At 46.1% G+C, this 27,678-nt stretch overlaps 1 protein-coding gene across 1 annotated transcript; it reads left to right on the forward strand.

The window, feature by feature from the left end:
* The first annotated feature begins 182 nt into the window (after nucleotides 1-182).
* Polr1b (RNA polymerase I subunit B) lies at nucleotides 183-27,508 on the forward strand. Its single transcript, XM_052183588.1, has 15 exons — nucleotides 183-476; nucleotides 1,935-2,102; nucleotides 2,591-2,737; nucleotides 4,206-4,338; nucleotides 8,432-8,568; nucleotides 9,910-10,133; nucleotides 10,697-10,868; nucleotides 13,190-13,361; nucleotides 14,023-14,304; nucleotides 16,139-16,272; nucleotides 18,359-18,529; nucleotides 19,352-19,508; nucleotides 22,554-22,750; nucleotides 23,597-23,850; nucleotides 24,968-27,508. Exons 1-15 carry the CDS (start codon nucleotides 297-299, stop codon nucleotides 25,848-25,850), a joined length of 3,411 nt encoding a protein of 1,136 aa, XP_052039548.1. The 5' UTR covers nucleotides 183-296; the 3' UTR covers nucleotides 25,851-27,508.
* The last annotated feature ends 170 nt before the right edge of the window (nucleotides 27,509-27,678 follow it).

Here is a 27,678-nt window from a genome sequence, read left to right on the forward strand (position 1 = left end):
CTTGGAACTCGCTTTGTAGACCATAGTGGCACCGGACTCACAGAGATCCCCCTGCCTCCTGATTGCTGGGATTAAAGACTTGTCTGTGTGTAGTTTTAACCGGTTCAATCACGCCATGGTTTAAGTTTCCAGCCGACCCAGAGAAATGAAAGGACCAGGGTGGGGGCGGGCTGACCAAGAGGAACTACATTTCCCAGCAGGCCACAGGGTATGGTGGCTGTGGGGTTGGTCCGGCCATTCCTGCCGGCCACGAGTTAAGTCTTAGCTCCGGTGTCTCGTCCCTGGCTGGCAGAAACATGGATGGTGGCGACGACCGGTGGCGGAACCTGCCCAGCGGGCCCAGCCTAAAGCACTTAACGGATCCCTCGTACGCGGTTCCTCCGGAGCAGCAAAAGGCGGCTTTGCAGGACCTGACGCGGGCGCACGTGGATTCCTTCAACTACGCGGTGCTGGAGGGGCTGAGTCTCGCGGTGCAGGTGAGTGGAGCACACTCCGCTCCGGAGCCCTACCCTCGGCCGGAGGGGGCTTGGAGGGTCCCTGCGGTTGGAGGAGGTGGCCGAGGGGCCACAGTGTGACCTCAAATAGTGAGGCTAACTCTCCCTGCAATGCTTTGGGTAGTTCAGAAAGAAGAGCAACTCATAGCCTAGTGGTGTAGGGAAACTTGTATTTGTGATTTCTGCATTTATATGTGAGGACGAGCCCTGGTTTTGGGTGGACCGTTTCTGGGTACTGTGAAATTAGAGTGAGGAAGTGATTTATTTGGGACTGTGTTTTGCGCCTTTCACAGCGCTCGCGCCTTTTCACACTTGGAGTCGTTCTAAAACTACCTCATAAGGTTCTAAGCTGATTCAGACAGACTGCAGCAGGGCACATCCTTCAGTTTGCTTTCCTTAGAGTTTTCTTTTGGGGGCGGGAGAATGGGGATAGTTCGAGACAGGGTTTCTCTGAGTAGCGTTTGCTGTCCTGGAACTTTGTAGACCGATGCTGGCCTCGGACTCCCAGAGATCTGCGTGCCTCTGCCTCCCTAGTACTGGAATTAAAGGTGTGTACCACCACCTCCTGGCTTCTTTCTCTTAAGAATTTGCAAGAGAAAAACTTGCAACCTGTTCTGAGTTGAGCATGTTGAAGAAGATTAAAAAGTCCTGGGGATCAATATAACAGTGGTAGTAGACTTAGGGTAAGGGCGATAGGGGAAGGTCTGTTTTTGTTAGCGTCTTTCCTGACACCAAGAAAGACAAGTCTCAGGCTTAAGAGCTCTTCACAGTTGTGTAGCGGTAGCAGGCACCAGCAAGCAATCAACGCCATACTCTTGAGAACTGCAATAAGATGTAGCGCTTTCTGAGTCAGGAACACGAGGGAAGTGGGACGAATCCAGGTTTTAGAAAGCTCTGCATTAGATAAGGTTTAGGGAAGAAGATGGTGCCTTCCCACCCCCACCCCGGGGTCGGGGGGGGGGGGGAGGGAGGAAGTAGGTACGGGGAGAAACTTGTAGTAGACACTACCCTGAGGTTTTGTTGCCGAACAACTGTATTGTGAGAAGTAGGGATGGGAGCCATTGAAGAGCTTTGCCAGACTTGACAATATGGAAGCATTTAGATCAAAAGAGTTTCGCTATACTTGCCTGTAAAAAGCAGATTTCCTTGTCTCCCTGTGTGCAGAGAAGGTAGACACTTGGATCACTCAGCCTTTTCTGTGTCTGTAGAACCTGCTGCAGAATCAAATACATAACGCACCATCAAAAAAGCCCTCGGTGAACACATTATAGTTAAATAGTTGGCCAAGTTACCAGTTGGTTGTAACTTTAGCTGTCCCTTTTAGATTTGCTGCACTGGCGTGGTAGACGTCAGTGAGTGTAGGCCATGGTGATTTTGGGGAGTCTTGGTGAAAAGTGTGTTGAAAAATGCAAGTGATTAGCCGCGTGACCTGTCTTTCAGGCCATACCTCCCTTTGAATTTGCTTTCAAAGATGAGCGCATATCTCTTACTATTGTGGATGCGGTCATCAGTCCACCCTCAGTGCCCAAAGGGACCATCTGCAAAGAGCTCAACGTCTATCCAGCGGAATGTCGTGGCCGAAGGAGCACCTACCGGGGGAAGCTGACGGTGAGCGTTAGTGGCAGAGGGTGGCTGTCCCTGCACACTTTTGAGACTAGGGCTGGTGCCTGATAAGGTTATAAGAGAGGCCTGCATTCTTGCTGTTGCCATTGAAGTGATCGTGTCTTCTTCTAAAGGGATAGTTTATCATCTGAGACACAAAGTCACTTCCCTGTGGCCTCTTCCTCCGTTTAACATACTCACTTGTGAGGCTGGGGAGCTGGCTCAGCGGTTAAGAGCACTGCCTTTTCTTCTAGAGGACCAGGGTTTGGTTCCCAGCACCATATGGTGGCACACAGCTGCCAGTAACTCCAGTTCCAGCAGATTTAATGCCCTCTTCTGGCCTCCACTGGCACCAGGCACACATGTGGTCCACAGACATACATGCAAGCAAAACATTCGTACCCAAAATAAAAACAAATACATCTAAAGTTTTATTTAAATATTTGTTTTTGCAGGTCAAGATATTTCACTTTACTTCTTTTATTTGCACGTAGGCGGATATCAGCTGGGCCGTGAATGGAGCCCCCAGAGGGATCATTAAGCAGTTTCTTGGCTATGTTCCTATCATGGTAAAGTCCAAGCTTTGCAACTTATACAACCTTCCTCCTCAAGTCCTCATTGAGCACCATGAGGAGGCAGAGGTGAGTGCGGGGATCTGGGCCGTGGGGCAGCCGCGAAGTCTGGGCTTGGAGATGAGGAAACCGGAAGTTGGGCCATTGGTCTGTCACTGTCACTGTGCGTGACTTGCTACAGTCAGTTGAGGCCGCGGGAATAGCAGCCACACATTAAGAATATTGTCTTGAGCAGTGTAATAGGGGAAGATCTTTTCCTTCTCCTTTTTCCTCTTTCTACTTCTTCCTGAGCAGTGAACCCAGGGCATTTGTATGTGTGAAACTTAAGTCTGCCACCAAGCTCCACACCTAGCCCAAATTCTCTTCTATTGCCTTTCCTTCTTGCTTTTTATTTTGGGAGGTGGGATGGGATGGGTCTTGCTGTATAGCCTTGGCGGGCCTGAAACTCCCTGTGTAGATCACCTTCATTTGCATCTCCATCCCTCCCCGGGATGGGGTGCCATCATCAAGCCCTGGCTATGTGGTTATTGTGGGTGGGCAAGGGAGGTGAGGGGTCGCTATAGTAACATGGCATCCTCTGGCTGTATGTAAAGGGTCAGAGGACAGTATGTCAGGGCTTGAACTTGGGCCGTCAGGCTCTACAGCAAACTTCCTTTACCTGGTGAGCCATGCTTCTGGTCCTGAATTATCCATATACGTCTTTACATGAATACTGGACCACAGAAGTATTGTAAAGTTCCCTGAGCTTACTGAGCGACACCTGTACCTTTCCTTTGCTTCTTCAGCCGTGAAGGTGGCTCTGGGCTATTGAGTTGAAGTAAGGAGGATGCGCAAACTGCATATTCCCGAGGAGAATGTCAGGCCTTGGGAAGAAGGTGTGGGTGTCAGATCAGGATGTGACACTCAGCCTGTCTGTTTATCAGTTGTGGGGCTTTGGAGAATTTAAGTCACCCCAAGCCTCCTTCTAATGAAGCAGGCACACCTATCATTAGGAGAGCCGTGTGTTTTGCACACCGAGCTGCGGCAGGGTGTTTGATAGCAGACCGTTAGTAAATACTATTTTTTTATTACTAAATGTATTTTCCTGTATTTATCTGGTCCAGATTTCTAGTTAGTAGAGTTCTCACGTAGTCAACCTCTTTCTGTCGTTATTTTTGTAGCTTACCCAGGAGCCCATTTGAAAGCGAAAGTGGTTAGTATTTTTATATATAAAATCTATAGTTTAGATTTTGGAGCAAGTTTTGTTTGTTTAAATGGTACCTGGAAACTGAAATAATTTGGGACAGAAAGAAAAGTTTGACTGAGCCTGTCTGGTTGGAAGGGATGGCCCTGTTTGCCTGGCATCCTGTTCTGTGTCTGTTGGGTCACACTGGTGACAAGCATGTGACAAGACTTACCCTGGGGCTTGCACTGTTTCCAGAGACCAGGTGTCCCTTTCACCAGTGAGTACCTTTTCTGAGGGCTGCACTCTATGTGTTTAGAAATAACTGTGTCTAATGTCTAGCTGTTGAAGAGCTGACAACCATGCCTTTGGCAGGAAATGGGCGGTTATTTTATAATCAACGGCATAGAAAAAGTCATCCGCATGCTGATTATGCCCCGGAGAAATTTCCCCATCGCAATGGTAAGGCCGAAGTGGAAGAGCAGAGGACCCGGCTACACCCAGTTCGGTGAGTCTTGGTGAGCGTCCGAATGCTGCTTCAGACAACCTGAGGTTGGGGGGGGAAATGGTAAAGTGTAAACTTTAAGTTACAGGTTGAGTACAGGGCTGGAAATGAATGACTCAGTGGGAAAGCATGGGGAATTTAGTTTGGGTCCCCATCACCCACATTTAAAGACAGCAGAGGGGCATGGCAGTGCACATCTCTGATGCTAGCCCTGAGGGGAGGGGACAGGGGCTCCAGGCAGGGGCTACAGCTAGTTTAGCCAAGGTAGAAAGTTCTAGGGTCCGTGAAAGACCCTGTCTCAAAAAAGCAAAGTGGAGAAGCGACTAAGAAAGACACCTGGATGCCAGTCTCTGCCCATGCCTGTGTGGGAGAGCAACACCCACACACATAGGCATGCATGCACGCATGCACACACACACACACACACACACACACACATACACACACACACACCCAGGCATGCTCGAGAGGACACACACACTTTTTTTTTTTTGAGACAGGTTTTCCTCTGCGGAGCTCTGGCTGTCCTAGAACTCACTTTTGTAGACCAGGCTAGCCTTGAACTCCAGAAATCTGCCTGCCTCTGCTTCCTAACTGCTGGGATTAAAGGCGTGCGCCACCACCCGCCCGGCTTATTTGAAATTTAAAAATGGAGATTTTTAAGTGTCTTGATCCTACATGTACAGACATGCACAGTTGGTAACTATATATGTGGTAATTGATGTTTTAATCAATTTGATTATGGTAATTGCTATGGGTGCTCCTCAGCTAGTAGGGCTCTGTCTTAATAAGCCTGTAGTAAATGGGAAAGTATTGTGCATTAAAAATGCACTTAAAGGGGCCAGAGAGATAGCAGTTTAAGAGCCTATAATCTTCAGAGAACCTGAGTTCATCACAGCATCCATGTTGGACAGCTCAAATTAATATATATACAATTTTTAAATTTGTTTGTTTGTTTATTTTTTTTAATGTACTTAGAGCCAGGCATGATGGTGCACACCTTTAATCCCAGCCCTAGGGAGGCAGAGGCAGGTGGAGCTCTGAGTTCAAGGCCAGCCTGGTCTACATTGTGAGTTCCAGGACAGGACCATCAATGTTACATAATAGACCCTATCTCAGAGAGAGAGAGAGAGAGAGAGAGAGAGAGAGAGAGAGAGAGAGAGAGAATAAAGTACTTGGAGGTATGGACTGGTTTGTGGTAGAGAGCTTCTCTGACCTGTAGACGTTTCTAGGTTCATTACTTGACACCACACACACCTAATAATGCACTCCGTACGCTAACCTGCACTCACAGTAGCTTAGCTTGCTAAGCTCAGACGTCCTCAGAACAGTTGCTAATACACTTTGGAAAACTCACCTAAAGTAAAGCCTATGTTAGGAGCAAGTGCTGGTCTTCTCTTGCTCACACACGGATGGGCTTTCTGTACACATGGTAAGTTATGAAAGCACTGTTCAAAAACATTGGCGACCCAAGACCCTCAAGAGGGCCAGTTTTTCTTTTTGATCTCTGGGCTGGTTGGGAGCTATGGCTCACCACTGCTGTCCAGCAGCCTAAGAAAACACACAGGATTGCTAGCCTAGGAACAGGTCTCAGTTCAGAAGTGAAATGCAGTTTCTCCAGAGTGGACATGGCGTGTGCACCGCACCATGGGGGAAGCTGAAAGGTTGCAAGTAGCGCCATTGTGTATGTGTATAGGGGGCTAGCGCCCAATGTATATGTGCATCAAATTGATTACTATATATATGGTGTACTGGCTGGTTTTGTGTGTCAACTTGACACGGGCTGGAGTTATCACAGAGAAAGGAGCTTCAGTTGAGGAAATGCCTCCATGAGATCCAGTTGTAAGGCATTTTCTCAATTAGTGATCAAGCGGGAAGGGCCCCTTGTGGGTGGTGCCATCCCTGGGCTGGTGTTCTTGGGTTCTATAAGAGAGCAGGCTGAGCAAGCCAGGGGAAGCAAGCCAGTAAGTAACGTCCCTCCATAGCCTCTGCATCAGCTCCTACTCCCTGACCTGCTTTGGTTCCAGTCCTGACTTCCTTTGGTGATTAACAGCAATGTGGAAAGTGTAAGCTGAATAAACCCTTTCCTCCCCAACTTGCTTCTTGGTCATGATGTTTGTGCAGGAATAGAGACCGTGACTAAGACATGGTATTTACTAAGAAAACTTGAGATATACCCCCAAAGTGATTTCATAATGAAAATTCTTTGTATATTTTTAATCTGGAAGACTTCATATATTTGTGGTATTGTTTTAGAAGATGAATACTAACTTGAGTACCTGTGACTAAAGGCCTCAGAGGCCCCCTCGTTCAGGCTGCCTTGGCACATCCTTAAGGGGGATTAGTCTATTCTAATGATGCCTGTGACAGTACCTGACATTGTAAGGTAGCATATGGCATTCTCTACTGAATTTCTACAATTACATTACATAATGTATTTTTATAGTCAAGATAATCATCCTGTAATTGTTACCATAGATACACCACCTAGGAGAACAGCATCTCAGTATGTCAAAACATGTAGCCATTGGTCTTTTTGCTTCACGGATGTAGTGTCTATAAACCTGAAGTCTGAGTTCTGCTGTTCTCCATCAGGATGTTAGGTAAACAACCATGTCTGGACCAGTCCCACAGGACGGTGAGGATAGGAAGTGCACTCTGCGGGGTGGTCAAGTATAAGGTGCTATAGGACAGGGGCCCCATCTGATGGAAACCTTGGAAGTTTAGCCAAATTTATGGCTTCATTTATTTGACAATGTAACCCTGAAAACATTTGACAGTAGTCTATAAACATTTTTGATTGCCAGTCTTGATTTAATCTCTGGTTCATTTTTTTTTTATTGGATATTTTATTTATTTACATTTCAAATGTTTTCTCCTTTCCTGGTTTCCCCTCTGGAAACCCCCTATCCCATCCTCCCTTCCCCTGCTTCTATGAGGGTGCCCACCCACTCCTGCCTCCCTGCCCTAGCATTCCTCTATTATGGGGAATGGAGCCTTCCCAGGACCAAGGGCCTCTCCTCCTATTGATGTCCGACAAGGCCATCCTCTGCTACATATGTGACTGGAGCCCTGGGACCCTCCATGTGTACTCTTTGGTTGGTGGTTTAGTTCCTGGGTACTCTGGGGGGTCTGATTGGTTAATATTGTTGTTCTTCCTATAGGGTTGCAAACCCCTTCAGCTCCTTCAGTCCTTTCTCTAACTCCTTCATCTAACTCCCTCATACTCAGTCCAATGGTTGGCTGCAAGTATCCGCCTCTGTATTTGTCAAGTACTGGCAGAACCTCTCAGGAGACAGCTATCAGGCTCCTGTCAGCAAGCACTTGTTGGCATCCACAATAGTGTCTGGGTTTGGTGTCTGTATATAGGATGGATTCCCAGGTGGGCCAATCTCTGGATGGCCTTTTCTTCAGTCTCTGCTCCACACTTTGTCTCTGTATCTCCTCCCATGGGTATGTTGATTCCCCCTTCTAAGAAGGACCAAAGCACCTACACTTTGATCTTCCTTCTTCTTGAGCTTCATGAGGTCTGTGGATCCTATCTCAGGTATTCCAAGCTTTTGAGCTAATATCCACTTATCAGTGAGTGCATACCATGTGTGTTCTTTTGTGATTGGGTTACCTCACTCGGGATGATATTTTCTAGGTCCATCCCTTTGCCTAAGAATTTCATGAATTCATTGTTTTTAATAGCTGAGTAGTACTCCAGTATGTAAATTACCACATTTTCTGTATCCATTTCTCTGTTAAGGGACATCTGGATTCTTTCCAACTTCTGGCTATTATAAATAAGGTAGCTATGAACATAGTGGAGCATGTGTCTTTGTTATATGTCGAAACACATTTTTGGTTTTTGTTGAAATGGGTTCTCTTTAGGTAGCCCTGGCTGTCCTAGGACTCACTATGTAGACCAAACTGGCCTCGAATTTACAGAGATCTGCCTGTGTCTACCTCCGAAGTGCTGGGACTAAAGACCTGTGCTACTGCACTGGACGGCTTTGGCCCATCTTAACAAGTGATTTAGCTTTGATTATGGTGGTAGTCAGAAGAAAAATGAAACACTGCACCCATGATTGCTTGCTGTTGCTTTGCCTAGGGGTTTCCATGCACTGTGTGAGAGAGGAGCATTCCGCTGTCAATATGAATCTGCACTATGTGGAGAACGGCACGGTTATGTTAAACTTCATTTACCGCAAAGAGCTGTTTTTCCTTCCTTTGGGATTTGCACTTAAGGTGAGATGAGATGATTGTCTGTCTTTTGCTGTGAATGGACTCATTGGAATCTGGGGCCTACACATAGGGAGGCGGGATGGTTTCTCTTTATTCAAAAATACATGTGCATATGTGTTACCCAAGCATTTTGGTAGTCTGAGACTGGAGGTTGCAAGATCTAGGTCAGCTAGGGCAACATACCAAGACTTTGCCTTCGCCAACCTCTCCACTCCCGCCAAAAACCAAACCAAACCATACATGTGGTATTAATTAATTAGCCCCTGGTCCATTCTTAAAATCAGTAGCTTGAAATATCAATAAACATTTTCTCTCAGAGTTTCTGGGGTTGTAGGATTCGTGAGTAGCCTGATTCTGATTCCATGGGCTTCATTGAGGTGTTTGAGGTGCTGTGGCTGGTGAGATGGCTCCTCCGAGAAAAGCACCTGCCACACAAGACTGACAACCTGAATTCAGCCCCCAGAACCCACAGCGGAAGGAGAGACCTGGCTCTCAAGAGCTTGTCCTCCTTCCCCTCCGTGTGTGTGTGTGTGTGTGTGTGTGTGTGTGTGTGTGTGTGTGTGTGTGTGTGTGTGTGTGCTGTGGCCTGTGTACCTCACACACACTCAGGCACGCACCTTCTCTCCCCCATAAAGAACTAAAACTTCATAATAAATGAGGTGGTGCAATCACTCGGACTGACCATGCTTCTCGGACCCAGGGCCCGGGCAGCTGGCTCACTTGGTGGCCCTTGGCAGGACATCCGTGTTCCTCGTCCCCGGGGAGAGTTAGCTCAGAATGAGGCTGAAGGCACTCTGTTAGGACCTGACCTTGGGAATCTGGCATCTCCCTTTTCTGTTGTATTTTTTTGGTAACATAGGACAACCCTAATTCATAATAGGAGGAGATGATTCCAGTTTTGAATACCCAGTAGGAACATTGGACTTTGCTGTTTGGCTGATTTAAAAAAAAAAAAAAAAAAAAAAAAAAAAAAACAACAACTTTATTTTGGAGGGCTGGTTTTGCTTGGGCATTAAAAATTATGAGAAGTCTGGGCGGTGGTGGCGCATGCCTGTAATCCCATCACTCTGGGAGGCAGAAGCAGGCAGATATCTAAGTTCGAGGCCAGCCTGGTCTACAGAGTGAGTTCCAGGACAGCCAAGGCTATACAGAGAAACCCTGTCTTGAAAAAACCAAATCCAAAAAAAAAAAAAATTGCGAGAGGATTAGTACAGCCTGTGTGTTGGCTTTGATTTTGGGCGGGAGTGGCGGGGTTGAGAGGCAGCTCACTGAGTTAAATGTTTGGTTGTTGTTAAAAAGAAAGGTTTTTTTTTTTTTTTTAAAAAAATGATTTTTCTCTTTCAGGCACTCGTGAGCTTTTCTGATTATCAGATTTTCCAGGAGCTCACCAAGGGCAAGGAGGAGGACTCTTTCTTTAAGAACTCTGTTTCTCAGATGCTGAGGATTGTCATGGAAGAGGGCTGTCACACGCAGCAGCAGGTCCTTGAGTATCTGGGTGAACGCTTCCGAGTGAAGCTCAGTCTTCCTGAGTGGTGCCCTAACAAGGAAGCTGCCGAGTTCCTGTTTAAGTATGTGTGCCTCGTGGGGCAAGGGGTGGTTCGGGGTTCATGCCAGGGAGCCTGGTGGGAAGGAGGTCCTAGCTAGGAAGGGGCCTTCGCTTTTTGTATTCTGCAATAATTTCCAATTTGCAAGGGTCCAAGTAAGATAATAGTCACTGGAAGTCACTAGTGTTGGTATTTTGTTACATTTGCAGTTCTCACTTTATCTCTACATAGATACACATTTCCTCTCTGTACCTTGTTGTGGGACCGTGTTTCCCTGTAGCAATGGCTTTGTATCACATAAACACTGTATTAAAGGAGCACAGTTCCAGCCATTGGGATGTGGCCATCGTGGCTGATTAAGATTAAGTCTTATTTTTAACTGAGCTGGAGTAGCTATGTGTGGTTACTTACTCTCTACCACATTGGTGAGCACCGCTCCAGGCTTTGTGGCAATATTCTGTTATGCCAGGGAAAGTAAGAAACAATTGAGGAATAGGAAATGTTACGTAAACAGGACTAGGCCCTGGTCATCGGGGACGGAGATGGAGCAGGAGAGCAGAGCTGCTCTAAGGTTGTGTCTTTCTCAGCCAGTGCATCTGCATCCACTTGAAATCCAACACTGACAAGTTCTACCTGCTCTGCCTCATGACCCGGAAGCTGTTCGCTCTAGCCAGGGGAGAGTGCATGGAGGACAACCCAGACAGTTTGGTGAACCAAGAAGTCCTTACCCCCGGGCAGCTCTTCCTGATGTTTCTGAAGGTGAGTGCGTGCTGCCGTCCAGGGCCGCTGTGCTGCCGGGGTGGTAGGAGGCAGTTTTCTGCATGTTGGTAATTCCTCACGGGAGCATTTTATATCCTCTCTTCTTTGTTTAGCAGTGAGGGACTTAGTCAAAACTCTAGTTTATACGAGGCCTGATTATCTGTGTGTTGTCTGTAGGTATGTAGTTTTGTTTCCATGTAAAATCTGGAGTTCCCAAATAAGAGGCTTTTCCTGAGACTGACCAGGTTCTCCCTCCCTCCCTTCTTTCCTTCCTTTCTTTGTTCCTCCCTCCCTCCCTCCCTTCCTTCCTTCCTTCTTTCCTTTCCTCCTTCCTTCCTTCGTTCCTCCTTCTTCCCTTCTTCCCTTCCTTCTTTTCTTTCTTTTTTCCTTTGGTTTTCAAGACAGGGTTTCTCTGTGTAGTTGTGGCTGTCCTGGAACTTGGTCTGTAGACCAGGCTGTTCTCTGCCTCCCGAGCACTGGGATTAAGGGTGCATACCACCACCTGGCTGACTTAGGTAAAGGATTTCTTCAGTTGAATTCATTTTTTTTCCCCCAACAATAAACTTTCATTCCTCATAGCTAAAACTCTTCTTATAAATACTTACAGCATATCTTCCTTATCCATGCCTCTGTTCTTGGACACCTAGGCTGTTCACAGTTTAGGGATTGTGAATGGGTTGCAGTGACATTGATGTGCAAGAATCGTGTGACACACTGACTGACCACGAGGAGCGTAGGCCTGTCCTGTTTTTAGTATTTTGAGGAGCCATCCTGTTGATTTCCAGGTTGGCAGAACCTGGTTCCCCTCCCAGCAGCAGCGGGTCAGGTTTCCCTTCTGTCTGCATCTTATCGTGGGTCACTTACTGCCTTGATGACTGACGTTCGGAAGGGTTGAGATAGAATGCCCCTGTTGTTTATATTTGCATTTCCCCATGACTGGTTTCATTGAACATTTCTTAATATGTTTATTATCCATTTGTACTTCATTTTCTAAGAACTGTCTCTTCATTTCTTTAGCTCATTTATTGATTGGGTTGTTTGACTTTGTGGAGAGGGGCGGGGCAGGGGGGAATGTTAATGGGTCTGCACCTGTTAAGATAGGGTCTCACTGAACCTAGAGCTCACTGATTTGGTTGGTCTAGGTGGCCACCAAGCTCCAGGGATCCACCTGTTTCTGTCTCACCAGTGCTGGGGTTACAGGTGTGTGGTGCTGTGCTGTGCTGTGCTGCTGTGCTAGCGGCTGCTAGGGATCCAGACACAGATCCCCATGCTTGCATGCTTGCATGCTTCCTCTGTTTGATTTTTTGTTATTCAATGTTTTGACAGGTTGGCCTCTAATTTAAAGCCTCCTGTCTGAGCCCTTCAAATACGGAGTTGAGTTATATACAACCATGCCTAGTTTAATTTTTTTTATATATATGTTTATGTAGTCTAAAGGGAACATCAAATCTCCGACATAGCACTGATGACCAAGCAACAACTGTATTGATATCCTTGGATACAGTTGTTAGTCTTTGGTTTTTGTTCCATGGTTTGTTTTATTCATCTACTTACTAAAAGTTGGTTTGTTTGTTATTTTTAGTATGCAACTTTTTTTAAAAGATTTATTTATTTATTATATGTGAGTACACTCCAGAAGAGGGCATCAGATCTCATTACGGATGGTTGTGAGCTACCATGTGGTTGCTGGGATTTGAACTCAGGACCTTCTGAAGAGCAGTCAGTGCTCTTAACTGCTGAACCATTTCTCCAGCCCTACTTGCTAAAATTTATTTGTAATACTTTGATAGTTTTTTATTTGTTTGTTTGCTTGTTTTTGTGGCTCTGACAAAATGTCTGACAGAAGCTAACATAAAAGGCAGAGAGGATTTATTTGGACTCATGGTTTTGCGGACTATAATATCACAGTAGAAAGGGTTTCTGGATGTAGTATAGGAACATCAAATGGGGAGCAGAGCTAGCTCCTGGGGGTCTAGGTCAACTAGCCAGATCCCATTTCCCAGAGGACGTGATTTTGTGGCCTCTGCAAGAGCAGTGTATGCTTTTGACCACTGAGTGGTCACCAGCCCCTAGTGTAGACTTCCTGTCTGTCTCTCCAGCCCTGGTGTAGACTTCTGTCTTATTCACTTGTTCATTGAAGGGCTGTCTTTCAGGATGTGCTTCTTTGTCACAGGTATAAACAGCCGGCCTTTACTGGACTGTGTCTGTAGATTGTGGGGGTAAATACAACATTTGAGATCATTAAAGCATGTACTACATTAAAAATTAACATTTAATTAAATTAATTAATTTAATTAAAATTTAACATTTTCTTCTTTTAGGAAAAAATGGAAAATTGGCTGGTGTCTATTAAAATAGCTTTAGATAAGAGGGCTCAGAAGACTAATGTCTCCATGAACAATGAAAACTTGATGAAGATTTTAAGTATGGGAACAGAGCTAACAAGACCATTTGAATATCTTCTCGCTACTGGGAATCTGCGTTCTAAAACAGGTAAAATTAAACAGATAGGCCATTTTTATTTTCAAATTACCTGTCTATATTAGACAGGTATTATATTAATTAAAATATGTTGTTGCTGAATTTCAGAGTAAACTCACCGTCACTAAAGTCAAACGTCATGACATGGTGAATTTTCACAAATGTCTGCCACCCTGAGGGTTCAGCGAGGTGTCTTTACTTGAGTAAATCTAGTGCTAGCAAACAGACTCATGCCCGTGACTCTTAGAAAGCGGATGGCTGGTTATGTCCAGAGCAGGATTACCGGATTTCAGTCTCGAAGGCTGTGGATACTTGCCTTTTCCTGAACCAGTTGTACTGGAATGAATTGGGAAAATAAAAAGAACAGTTGGGATCCAGGAATCTGCTTTTGTTTCCTGACAGATGCTACTGATGCCTCTTCTCTCTGATCGAGCCAGCAAGCACTAACTCCAGGGCTCTCAGATCAGTCTTACTCAGTTCTCTCCACTCACCTCATCTCATCCTGCATATGTTGCTTGAATCCGGGGCCGCTCGGGTATTAGGCTAACGCTCTTAGCACTGAGCTACATCCCCAGCCCCTCAAGTTTTATCACTTTATCAAAACATCAGAAACGGTTTGGGGTTTTTAAACAAAGAGTTTGGCCTGTTTTGAGTGACTTCTTTTTAAATTAAGGTCTCGGCTTCCTGCAAGACTCTGGCCTGTGTGTCGTGGCGGATAAGCTGAACTTCATTCGCTATCTCTCGCATTTCCGCTGTGTGCACAGAGGGGCTGACTTTGCCAAGATGAGGACCACCACCGTGCGCAGGCTGCTGCCAGAATCCTGGGGCTTCCTCTGCCCTGTGCACACTCCAGACGGGGCGCCATGTGGGCTGCTAAACCACCTGACTACTGTGTGCGAGGTTGTCACCAAGTTTGTGTACACAGCATCTATTCCAGCCTTGCTCTGTGGCCTAGGTAGGAACCAGGAGCAGCCTTGCTGGGTTTTACCACTTTGGACAGCGTCAGGCTATGAAGTCACTCGTGGGATTCAGCAGGGGCGTTCCCTCCTCCACTGCATGAGTTGGGCTACTTCTGACCTTCTCTCAGGCAGTCTTTGGAGCCAAAATAAGGTCAATGTCCTCAGTGTTGTCCTTCTTTATAAAATGAAAAGAAAGATTAGAGATGGGATGGCAGTTAGTATTCAAGTTTAGATACCTCGTGTAAGCTTTCCTGTGTTTCTGGGGGACCTCTGCATTTCTCTGTAGAGAACAGGGTTCGGGGGAATTCCATTAAAAAGTAGCTTACCCTGTATAGCGGATGCCATAAGATAACGTTCTTTGGTCCTGGAAACTTGCAGCCACCGTCTCTGCTTTGGGGAAACTCAGTCATATTTTTCTAGTTCTAGTTGAGTATTTTATACCATTTAACCCTGGGCTTTTCCAGTTGAGATATAAAAACCATAGTATGGTGTCTTTATTCAAGTGGGTGGGTGGGAGGGTGAGTGGGGTCTCCAGTGGGTTGAAGTTTATAAAGAGCAACTTAGAACTTATAGGAGTCAGGTGATAGATAGATGCTACAAGTAACCAGAAGGACAATGAGTTAAAAGGCAAGGCTTTTTATGTAAAATACTTTATCCAGCTGGAAAGGAACCATTGAGAGGGGACTTCAGAGAAAGGGATGACGAGATAGCCAAGGGTCAGGAGATAGAGATGGAGTAATCTGTTCGTTTGCCGACTACAAGGCAAAGAATAATTTTGTCCTATCACTAATTAAAATCAAGCCAGGCATAGTGGCACACACCTATAACCCTAGCACTTGGGTGGTGGAGGCAGGAGGATCAGAAGTTCGGGTAATCCTCAGCTACATAGGAAGTGTGAGGTCAGCCTGGGTTACATGAAACCCTGTCTCAAAGTCCAGAAGGAAGCAAAGAGAAAAGGTTAAAGTAGAGAGGTAGATAGCACATTCCACCACAAAGGAAGAGATGGGAAATCATTTCTCTGGCTCTGAGGAAGAGGGTGGGGTAAAAGGGTTGATGTGGGTGACACATGAAGCCCTGAGTGCTAACCTTTGACACTTGTGAAAATGCTGGCTATTTTCACGTGGCACTTATGCGTGCAAATGTCCTTTTTCATGTAACTATTAGTTGATTCTCATTTGCATTGTATTGTATTAAATTCATTGCCAATGCTGTCAGCCCATACTGAACCATTATTCTGGGGGACTGCAGGGCTCAGCACTCTCAAGTCTTACCGTGAACTCTGAGCCAGCAGCCCCAAGCTTATCTGACTTTCTCCGAGGCCCGTGACAGCCACCGTACACTTAGGAACACTAGGCAGCCCCAGCACTAAGTGTTTGCCTAAGTGGCCTTGAACAGACATCAAAAGACTTTCCTGTTGTTGGAGCATAGAGACAAGATGGCCAAGCATGTACAGCAGGAAACTCACATTTCTGCTCTGTGACCTCTAAAGTGGCCATATTATAATTTTGTGCTTACAAATAAAATGTCTAAGAGGTATAAGTCCAAGTATGGAAGCTGCAGATAAGGAGGGTGGGTAATCATTAGGCCTTTCTAGGGAAAGGCTATAAAATGAGCGGGCTTTAGGAATCCATGTGTGAAAAGGCACAAGCAGAGATCCCCGTGCCCAGCCATCTCCCAGGAGATAGAGTACTAGATGCTTGTGTGTCCTTGGTGAAACAGCCTACAGATGTACAAACAATATGAAAGTGTTCGCATTGTCCGAACAGGACAGTTGGACACCTAAGCTGAGCAGCCGTGACTGAACACCTGTAACTGTCTTTGTCCCCTCAGGAGTCACTCCTGTCGATGCAACGCCATGTCAGCCATACAGCGACTGCTACCCCGTCCTGCTGGATGGCGCCCTGGTGGGCTGGGTGGATAAGGAGCTTGCTCCTGAAGTTGCAGACACTCTCCGTCGATTCAAGGTGATTATTGCTCTCTGTGGGGTATCTTCTTTGCCTCCTGAGTTTGGTTTTCAGCCTTCTCTAGTTGACAAGGGGTCCTGGCGACAGTCTACAGTGGTCAAGCAGTCAGAGGGTGGAAGCTAATTCCAGAAGTGCCTCACTCCTCCCCTGGGGGTATGTTGCCTTATGCGAGGGGTTAGTGACAGACATGTGACTTATGAGCATTTATTGGTCATTTCATTGAGGCCCCTGTCTGCTTGTGCAATCAGTTTGACTTTTAGGAATGCCACCAGTTGGCTACTGTGACTTCTCCGCAGCTGTCTGCCCTGAGAGGCGTTAATCTGAAGCTCTTGGGTTAGTCACCAAGGTAGTTAGTTTTTCGGGTTAACTTGGGGAACTGATGGTTCTTGCTGAGTTCCCACTGCTCCCTCTGTTGTTCTTTCTAAGTTGCTGGTGACTGTGGTGGTTGTCTGCGCCTACTCCAGTCCACACAGGCCTTGGCCATCTTCCTGGTCCGTTTCCCAGAAGGCTAGGATGACAAGGCCGTACCCCGAGCCCAGAGTCCTTTATTTCTACTCTTCCTAAGCTTGCTGCCTCTACTGAGGTCTGTTTTAGTGAGCTGAGTATTTTTATCCTGGTTTTATGAGCCAGTGATTTTAACATTTTTTCTTTCTGTAGTTTGGCTTTCTTTTTTGTTGTTGTTCATTATTAACTTTTTTGTTAATTCATGGACTGGTGAGATGACTCAGTGGGCACAGGCATGCACTCAGACCTAGGGACCTGAGCTTGATCCCCAGATCACTCACGGTCACAGGGAAGAACTGACTTCCCAGACTCCTCCGCTGCTCCCTCACTTTGGCTCTCACAGACCTGTACACTGCATACACTGAATCCGTTAGAATTCAAGAGATGGAGAGATGGCTCAGTGGTTACGAGCACTGCTGCTCTTTGACGGGACCTGGGTTAATTCCCAGCAGCTGTGTGGTAGTCCACAACTGTCTATAGCTCCGGTTTCAGGGGTTCCCACACCTTCCTTTGAACGCCATGGGCACCAGGCAGGACATGGTGTATACAGACATATGCAGGCAAACTGCTCATACGGATAAAGTAAACAGTTAAATCTAAAACAATGAACCAAACAAAGAATTCTGTTTGGTCTAGGCATGGTAGCTGAATCCCAGGCAAATGAAAGGCTGAGATTTCATTCTTTTCTCTTTCTTGAGCCTATTTTGGTGTCTGTGTGGTGGTGAGCTTTACCCACTTCACAGACATCAAAGATGTGATATGGCTGATGTTAAATGAGGCTGAAGACAGCACAGCCGGTTTCAGGGCTCAGTGCTGCCAGGGCTGGAAGGCCTTTTAATGTCATTTCCCGGTCCCTCCCTCTGCGCAGGCTTCCGTTCATCTTTACTGATAATGTGCTGAGCTGTGGATCCCTTAAGCATGTATAGCTTTTAGAATCTTTTTCAAATTATTGTAGTTTGGGTTTTTTAAATAATTTTTTTAGGATGTATTTTTTTATACATGCATGCAGTACCTAACCCTGGTCCTCTGTGAGACCAGTACTCGCTCTTAACCACCAAGTCATTTCTCCAGCCCTGTTTAGGGTTTGTTGTTGCTGTTGTATCTGTGTGTGTGTGTTTTATGGTTTTAAATGTGTGTGTGTGTGTGTGTGTGTGTGTTTGCATGTCTGCATTTGGGTATATACACTTGTGAATTCAGTGCCTGCTGTATGTACTCTTAGCTGTGTAGCCATCTCTGCAACCCTGTTTTGTTTTGTTTTGTTTTGTTTTGTTTTGTTTGTTAATTTCCAAATATAGGACCCTTTTCATGTAATTGTTTGGAAGAAAATTCATTAACGCATATTTCAAGCATAAGAAAATAAACTTGCCTTTTTAAAAAATCTCCTTTGCCGTTTCTTGTGGGCTTGAGTGGCCTTGTCTGCGGTTGAGACTGGAATGGACAGCTGGGGTTTCGAGGCGCCAGGTTTATTACAGGATGACATCATTTCTTATATCTTTTTCTTTCCTGTTCTGCCTGGCTCCTGGTGACAGGGGGACTGGGATAGGACATTTATTCTTCACTAAACTCTGTCTTGTTAAAACAGGTGTTGAGAGAAAAAAGAATTCCTCCCTGGATGGAGGTGGCCCTGATTCCCATGACAGGCAAGCCAAGTCTGTACCCAGGGCTGTTCCTCTTCACCACTCCCTGCAGGCTGGTGAGGCCTGTGCAGAACCTGGAGCTGGGTAAGGAAGAGCTCATCGGAACCATGGAACAGGTAGGTGCCTGCTGCAGTGCTGCTCGTGTCGAACACAGCTTCCAGGGGCTCAGCTCTGCCTTGAAAGCATTTGACAGGAAGTCAGGCCGACTCTTCTGGCTCTCTGCTGTCTTGCCACGCTTCCGGGAACCTGAGGGAGGCTTGGGCTCACATGACTGCCCTTCTGTGCTGCCCAGCGCTCTCGCTTCCCTTGCACTTGGCTCTGTCCCAGTTGGTGAGACCGAGGCATCCGGTTGACTCCGGTCTCTGTCATCACCTGCATCTTTGCCACTGACAAAAAAAAGAAGCTGGGCATCATGCTGCACTTTAATCCCGGCCTGGGGAGGCAGAGGCAGGCAGATCTGATCTTGAAGGCAGCCTGGTCTACAGAGACAATAATTAATAATTATTATTAATCCAAAATAAATGAACATTTGTCTTCCTCTCTGGCCCTTCACAATTGGACAGGGTAGATACAGGATGGGATAGCGAAGGGGAACATGTTAGGGAGTTTAGTGACAGTGCTGGGCATGCGGGCTCTGGGTTCTGACTCCAGCACCTTAATAGCAGCGAGTGGGCTGTCCGTCTGTCTGGAAGCTCCCCGTGTTTCTGTCAGAGCTCGTTCCTGATGGGAGATGCAAGCCCTCTGAAGCCTCGAGCACCGGCCCCTGGGAGGCAGCAAGACCGCCACAGTTGTCTGGTTCTGGGGATTAAACTCAAGCTGTCTTCCATCTAGGCCTTCTGTTCTGTTGTGGTCTTGTTGGGTTGTTTGTTCTCATTACCAGTTGTGTCTCTATTCACTGTGGTGCCCTCCTCTGCCTGCCTGTCCTCCCTCTGCTCCAGCTCTTCATGAACGTTGCCATCTTTGAGGACGAGGTTTTCAGTGGAGTGTCCACACACCAGGAGCTCTTCCCTCACAGCCTGCTGAGCGTGATCGCCAACTTCATCCCCTTCTCTGATCACAACCAGAGTCCTCGGAACATGTACCAGTGCCAGATGGGTAAGGGGGCAGGGTCAGCACTGCGAGCACAAAAAGCACTTGTAAATTAAACTGAAGTGATTTCAGACTTACAGTAAGCTTCAAGACTAGTAGGAAGAATGCCCGCAGAAGAGTCGTCAGTTTGCCCAGTTTGCTTTTTCAAGCTTAATGGCGCCTTCCTCCACAGTTCAGTGTGTTCAGTGTGTGTCCCCACTGTTAGGACTTTCTTAGTCAGAATATTTGTCAAAATTAGGAAGTTTAGCATTAACTTTTCTTAAAGATTCATTCATTCATTCATTCATTCATTCATTTTATGTATATGAGTACACTGTAGCTCTCTTCAGACACACCAGAAGAGGGCATCAGATCTTGCTATGGATGGTTGTGAGCCACCATGTGGTTGCTGGGATTTGAACTAAGGACCTCTGGAAGAGCAGTCTGTGCTCTTAACCTCTGAGCCATCTCTCCAGCCCCTAGCATTGACTTCTTTATTTAAAAAAAAAAATCCTATTTTAAATTACGTGTGTGTGTGTGTGTGTGTGTGTGTGTGTGTGTGTGTACTGCATGTATATGCAGGTGTCTCCAGAAACCAGACGCATTGAGTGTCTCTGGAGCTGGAGTTACAGTCAGTTGAGACCCTGACGTGGGTCCTGGGAACTGAACCTAATTCCTCCGTAAGAGCAGCAAGCCACTTTAAAGGCAGGCGGGGCAGCAAAGGCCCGTGGCCAGTTCCCTTTTGTTCCCCTAGTGTGTGTATTTGTGTCCCTTGATGCAGAAAAACTCTTCAGTTTGTTTATGCCATTTACATTTTCAAAGAAAACGGCTTGTTTGTCTGAGATCTCATGACAACCCTTAGTCAAGACACAGACTCTCTGTGCTCTTTCATTTCCATCTGAGATTCACACTCCCAGTGACTAACATTCTCTTTACCTCCACGGCCTCCCTTGAGCTGGGCTTGAGCTCTGTGTCCTCCGGCTCTGTCCGTTGTCCTAGGATTACAGGTATCCATGTCCCGTATCACGTCCTGGGTCCTTGTGGCAGATTTGGTGTTTGCTGTGTGGGTGGCTGACCTCAGATCCTCCTGTCACTGTCCTGAGACTCCCTTTTCACTCCCACCTGAAGGAAATCTGTACGGTACTGAGGGACACGCCCTTCTAGTCCACAATCTTTGGGCTCCTGGTTGTCTGTGGCCCTAATTAGAAGGCGGGGCTTGCAAAGAACAGTTTCCCTGTTCAGTGTGCTGTCTTCCCTCTCTTTAAGACTTGTTCTTAAGCTGAGCCAGATGGCACACGCCTTTAATCCCAGCAGTCAGGAGGCAGAGGCAGGCAGATCTCTTGAGTTCAAAGCCAACCTAGTCTACAGACCAAGTTCCAGGACAGCCAGGGCTACACAGAGAAACCTTGTCTCAGAAATATAAAACAAAAAGACTTGGTCTTTATTTTGTTTTCAGGAAATTGACTATATGTCTAGATAGGATTCTCTTTGCGTTCTGATAGCATTTGCTGGTCTTTATAAGAAAAAAACTGATCAACTTTGGAACAATTTCAAGAGCTTCCAAATCTGCTGCTGCTTCTTCATTGCTCCCTCTCTTTCAGGACTTAGCCATGCGTTTTCATAAAAATCCCAGTGGTTATTCACCTTGCTGCATGTGCGGGTTGTGTGTGTGTGTGTGTGTGTGTGTGTGTATGCTGTGGCATTAGGGTGGAGGTCAGGGCAGCATGAGGGTAGAGGTCAGGGTAGCATAAAGGTGGAGGTCAGAGGGCAGCATGAGGGTGGAGGTCAGGGCAGCATGAAGGTAGAGGTCAGAGGGCAGCATGAGGGTGGAGGTCAGAGGGCAGCTTTGGAGTGGTCTTTCTTCAGCCTTTATGCTGGTTCTGGAGATAGAACTCAAGTTGTCTTTCAGTGTAGACCTTCTGTTATGTTGGGTTTTTGTTGGTTTGTTTGTTCTTGTTACCAGTTTATGTTTTCTGGGGATTTGTTCTCTAATCACTATGGTGTATTTTCCTGTGTATTTGAACTTGATATAGTGGGTGCTGTAAAGTTACTGTTCCAACATTAGTGGTCCCAGGATTGCTATCCACTGACTGTAGTTTTTCTTGAATGTGACTTAAGTTTACTGTTTGTGTCTCCAGTAATTGCTGTGTCAGCTGCTGTCACTGACAGCCCTTCAAGCTAGGCCCCCGATAGGCCTTTCTGAAGGGGCCGTTTCCAGGAAGAAACTGAGGCCTGGGTTGGGCTTTTGAAATCTCAAAGCCCATCCCCAGTGACACATTTCTTCCAACAAGGCCACTCCTACCCCAGCAAGGCCACGTGTCCTAGTTCCTCTTCAGCAGTGCCACCTCTAATGACTAAAGAAGTCAAACATGAGCCAAGGGGCTATTCTCATCCAAACATGGAGGAGGGGCCTGCTTGGCTTACTGTACCAGGGAGTGCAGTCTTGTCAGGACAGGAGCACAGGGGCAGCTGGCCACACAGGCCTGCAGTCGGGAAGAGGGAGCAGTGACTCTCTGCACTCAGTTTGCTCTCTCCTTTGTGTTCAGCCCAGGGGCCCAGTCCACGTTTAAGGCATGTCTCCTACTTCTGTTCACCCCATCTAGAGAATTCTATATAGACACATTCAGAGATTTGTTTCTATGTAATTTTTACATTTAGTCAACTTGACAATCCAGTAGCCATCATTTCTGTACCCATTTTTGGTTTTAAATGGTCTTGCTCTGAAAGGATCCTTGTAAAGGAATTCACAGATGGACCCTCTTACCTGTACCCAGACTTTACAAATACTGACATTTCTGTGTATGCATCTGCATACACAGAGTCCTGTACTTGTCAATGTCCTCTGTAGCTTTCAGTGTTTCCATGATATTTTACATGATAGTGTTGTTAGCATGTGTTATAAGCGCCTGTAAATGTACGCACATCAGATGCAGTTCTAAACTCTTCTCGGCCTGCTCTTCATAGTCTAGGCCTGTTGATATTCTTGTTGTGTTTAGTTCTTTCCAGTTTTAGGAAGCACATTGAGAACTGAGGCTTGAAAACAAGATACAAAAGCATTTTTTTTTCTTGTAGGTAAGCAGACCATGGGCTTTCCGCTACTCACTTACCAAGACCGATCAGATAATAAACTCTATCGACTCCAGACACCTCAGAGCCCTCTAGTGAGACCGTGCATGTATGATTACTATGACATGGACAACTATCCGATCGGGACAAATGCGATTGTAGCTGTGATCTCCTACACTGGCTATGATATGGAGGATGCCATGGTGAGTGTTCGCTGTAACTCTGGAATCCTTTTGCATTACTGTTTGTGGACATTCTTACTGTGAGATCACTGAAGGAATGTTTGTGTGTCCTCAAGGCCATAATAGTAAATACCTTTATTCTTTAAATGGTTAATTCCTAGTCTGAGGTGAGTGAAGGGAGACTGTCTTAGTCAGGGTTTCTGTTCCTGCACAAACATCATGACCAAGAAGCAAGTTGGGGAGGAAAGGGTTTATTCAGCTTACACTTCTGCATTGCTGTTCATTACAAAAGGAAGTCAGGACTGGAACTCAAGCAGGTTAGGAAGCAGGAGCTGATGCAGAGGCCATGGAGAGATGTTCCTTACTGGCTTGCTTCCCCTGGCTTGCTCAGCCTGCTGTCTTATAGAACCCAAGGGCACCAGCCCAAAGGTGGTACCACCCACAAGGGGCCCTCCCCACTTGATCACTAATTGAGAAAATGCCCCACAGCTGGATCTCATGGAGGCACTTCCCCAACTGAAGCTCCTTTCTCTGTAATAACTCCAGCCTGTGTCAAGTTGACACAGGAAACCAGCCAGTACAGAGACATTGAAAGATACCCAGTGCATATCTTCCATATCTGTAGACACACTGTGGGTAAAGGTTGGCATGAGGTTTTAGTATATTCACCCTTTATGTTTACCTTTGATTCTGTCTTGAGCCATTTATGGGTCTGGGGCTTGATAGCATTGGTATTTTGGAAATGTAGTTTCAAAATCAAACGCTGGTTACCTTAAACCAAATATTAGTCCAGCCGTAGCTGGTTACATTTTGAAAGTCTTTGTTTGCTCTCAGTCTCATAATTAATTGGATTCTTTGGCTCCGTAGATTGTGAACAAGGCTTCCTGGGAGCGAGGCTTCGCTCATGGAAGTGTCTACAAGTCTGAGTTCATAGACCTCGCAGAAAAATTCAAGCAAGGAGATGATAATCTGGTGTTTGGGGTCAAACCTGGTGACCCACGGGTTATGCAGAAGCTGGACGATGATGGATTGCCATTCATAGGGGCAAAGCTGGAATTTGGTGATCCTTACTACAGCTACCTAAACCTTAACACCGGGGAAGGCTTTGTGGTGTACTATAAGTAAGTTTGGGGATGTGGTAGACTGCTGATTAGTTCGTGGAAAAGTGTGCCACTGAGAGCCTGGTTGGTCAGGAGGACACTGCGTTGACCAGCCTGGCCCTGATGTAATGGTTGATCTGCCTCTTAAGTCATGGGATTAGAGGCCTGTGCTGCCACACTTGGCTTCTGTGCTAGTTTTTATGGGCTGTTTCTTAGTGAAATTACTGGAAGTCAATGAAGTTGTCTTTAAACAGAAGAAAAAAAACTTTAAAAAAATATAGGTAGTAATCTAGTTATTGTTTTAAATCTCTGCTGTGCTAACAAAGTAAGACTGGAGATGAGAGAAAATCTCTGTTCTGAGTGGTAGAATATTCAGGGTTGAAGCATTGATGGATTCACTAAGGTGAATCCTCATGGTGGCCCTGCCTTATGGGGGAAGATGGGAAAGCAGATGCAGTGAACAGTTCAGACCCCTTCTGTGAAACCCCTGTCCATTAGCGAGACTCCCTCCTCAGGATTTAAATCCGTCCTAAAGGCCTGACTCCTGACACCACAGCAGCAGAGGTGGAGTTGGGTGTGACCTGGCGGTGAACACACTTGGGTGATGTCATTCGTGGTCATTGCAGGAATGAGCACTGTGCTGTGTTTGGTGTCTTGCTTTTGTGGTAGCTTTCTATGGTCATTTTCTTCAAACATGGCCTTAGAGGTGTTTCCCAGCCAGAGTACTGGGCTCTTAGGCCTCTTTTTAAAGAGGAATATTTACCTTAGCTGCTTTACAATGATGGCTTCAGTGGGCTTGCCAAGAAGTTTTTCATTTGCTAATATTTTATTTGCTAATATTATTCTCTCAGATAAACATAATTAGGAATTCTAGTCATGAATAACGTCTAACATCTGTTTTTATTGGTGAGCAGGTGGGGATACGTTTTATACTCTTTATGGGACATTAATTATGTCTACAGGGCTTAAATATTTTTAAGTTCAAACAAAGCTTGGCTAGGCTCTGTGTCACACACCTCTGTTCCTAGCACATAGGAGACAGAGGCAGGGGATCAGTGCAAGTTTTGGGTCAGCCAGGGCTAGAGACTCAGCAAACAGGGCAAACTGCTTGACTCTTACTCCATGCATTATCCTGTAGGAGTAAAGAAAACTGTGTCGTGGACAACATCAAAGTGTGCAGTAACGACACAGGAAGCGGGAAGTTCAAGTGTATCTGCATCACAGTCCGCGTGCCCCGGAACCCAACTATTGGAGATAAGTTTGCCAGCCGGCATGGACAGAAGGGCATTTTGAGCAGGCTGTGGCCGGCTGAGGACATGCCTTTCACTGAGAGTGGGATGATGCCGGACATTCTGTTTAACCCTCACGGGTTCCCCTCCCGGATGACCATAGGTATGTTAATCGAAAGTATGGCTGGGAAGTCTGCAGCTCTGCACGGTCTCTGCCATGATGCGACACCCTTCATCTTCTCCGAGGAGAACTCTGCCTTAGAGTACTTTGGTGAGATGCTAAAGGCTGCTGGCTACAACTTCTACGGCACCGAGAGATTGTACAGCGGCATCAGCGGGATGGAGCTGGAGGCTGACATTTTCATTGGTGTGGTTTATTACCAGCGCTTACGACACATGGTGTCAGACAAATTTCAAGTCAGAACAACTGGAGCCAGGGACAAAGTCACCAACCAGCCCATCGGGGGACGGAACGTCCAGGGTGGGATCCGCTTCGGGGAGATGGAGCGGGACGCTCTGCTGGCACATGGTACGTCTTTCCTTCTTCATGACCGGCTCTTCAACTGCTCTGACCGCTCTGTCGCCCACGTGTGTGTGAAGTGTGGCAGCTTGCTTTCTCCGCTCCTTGAGAAGCCTCCTCCGTCTTGGTCTGCAATGCGCAATAGAAAATACAACTGCACTGTCTGTGGCCGCAGTGACACCATTGACACCGTCTCTGTGCCGTATGTTTTCCGGTACTTTGTAGCTGAGCTGGCAGCTATGAACATCAAAGTGAAACTGGATGTCATTTAACTTGATCCCGGCCCTCTGAGCTAGGAGACGAACAGGAGGTATCCTTCATCCAGTGAGGATATTATGGGTTCACTCTAGGTCTATACAAGAATTTCAGTATTGAAGCCATGAACAGGCAGCTGAGAATTCAAGACTTCTGTGTCTCTGTAACCTACTGAAGTTGGCTTTTGTACATTTGTTCAAAAAGATTTTTCTCGTGCCTTCTTTTAAAAATGACTTAATTGATAATAGATCATGCAGGGTGCCTTCTTCCTGGGCCCAGGCTCACTGTCCCCCGCTTTCAGTAGCAGAGGGTGTCTGTTATCCAGAGCAGGGCAGTACAATAAACAGAAAGTGGAAGCCATGTGTGTAATTCTTACTTTTATATACATATGAACTAAAGCTATTTCGTGTATATAATCTGATGGGTGGATTGGAATGTAAGTATGGTCTGTGGCGACATTATCACAGTCAAGGTGACTAACTAGATCTATTGTTTGATGTTGAGTGCCACAGTAGAGTAGCTCACCAAGGTGCTAATAATTTTCTACAGGAGCAAATGGGTTCAGCATTCTTGAAAAGACTGACCCCCAACTAGCACATCCCGGTTACTTTTATTCAGTCATTACACAAAATTAATTGGGTCTGGGAGAGAGAGATTCCAGCTACTCAAGTAATCTTGCTTGCCCTTGCTGCCTGAGAGAGCAGACAGCCCACACAGAGCCCAGGCAGAGCTGTTATGCCTGCCATAATCGAAAGTAAGAACTGCAGGTTTGCCAGGAGTGTCTGTGCAGCAGCAAGTGCAGACTTGAGAGGGAAACATTTCTTCAAGGTTTAAACAGTCTCAAACAACTTCTTAGCCTCTACTCATTAACTCAAACACAGCAGAAGCTTGGCTGAAACATTTCACTCAAAGCCAGACACAAAGGCATTTCACTACACTGATCCGGCATCTCCAAAGTTTGCTTGTGCACTTTGGGGTGTGTGTGTGTGTGGTGAGATGTCCTCTTCACAGTTCCAAATGCAGCACGATTATCAGCTACAAGCGCTGGCCTGTGAGTTTGGCTTTTCTGCTAACTCAGTAGGGTCATGCAGCACCTGCCCTGGGTGGGTGGCACGTTTCACATAGCCTGACGTCCTTGACAACCCTGTTTTTGAATATGGTGGCACTTCCTCTAAGGCTGAATGTATGTGATTAGCAAGTAACTGTGTTCTTTGCTTTTCTTCTTAACCTTTGTATGTGTGTCTCAGTGCTTATTAGGGGTCTCTGTGTGTGCACATAACATCTTACACAGCTCTATTGTTCTCTGTTAATGGGTGTTTGAATTTTTCCATAAGGAAAACACCTTGAATTGGTTGATACTTCACCCTTGTTGTTAGTAGCTCAGCTTTAGACCCAGACACTATTCTGTCTCTTCACAATCCTGTAGTTGGGCATACTGACTAAGAAATTGACGTGACATTAAGACAACCCAAGTGGTACTCAGATTTGGCCAATTTTATGTGTTCTTATGTATAAATAGTTGCATGGACCGTTATCCTCTGTGTAAATTGCTGTTACACACAGAACATTATTACCACACAGCTTGTCCTGTTGTGCCTTCTCTCGCTATCTCTAACCCTTCAACATGTTCTCTATAATTTCAAGAAATACATGTAAATAGAATCATGACATCATATTCTGAAATTGTAGGGTTTTTTTTTCCTTACAGAATTTCCTTTAAATTTGTGCAAGTTGTATGTATTAGACCATGCCTTTGTATTGCTGTATAGTACCCCAAAGTATGGGTGAACTACTTTTACCATCTACTTTGCAGGGCATTTTGATTGTTTCCAGTTTGGGGCATTA

Source organism: Apodemus sylvaticus, chromosome 5, assembly GCF_947179515.1.
Source record: "Apodemus sylvaticus chromosome 5, mApoSyl1.1, whole genome shotgun sequence".
NCBI lineage: Eukaryota > Metazoa > Chordata > Mammalia > Rodentia > Muridae > Apodemus > Apodemus sylvaticus.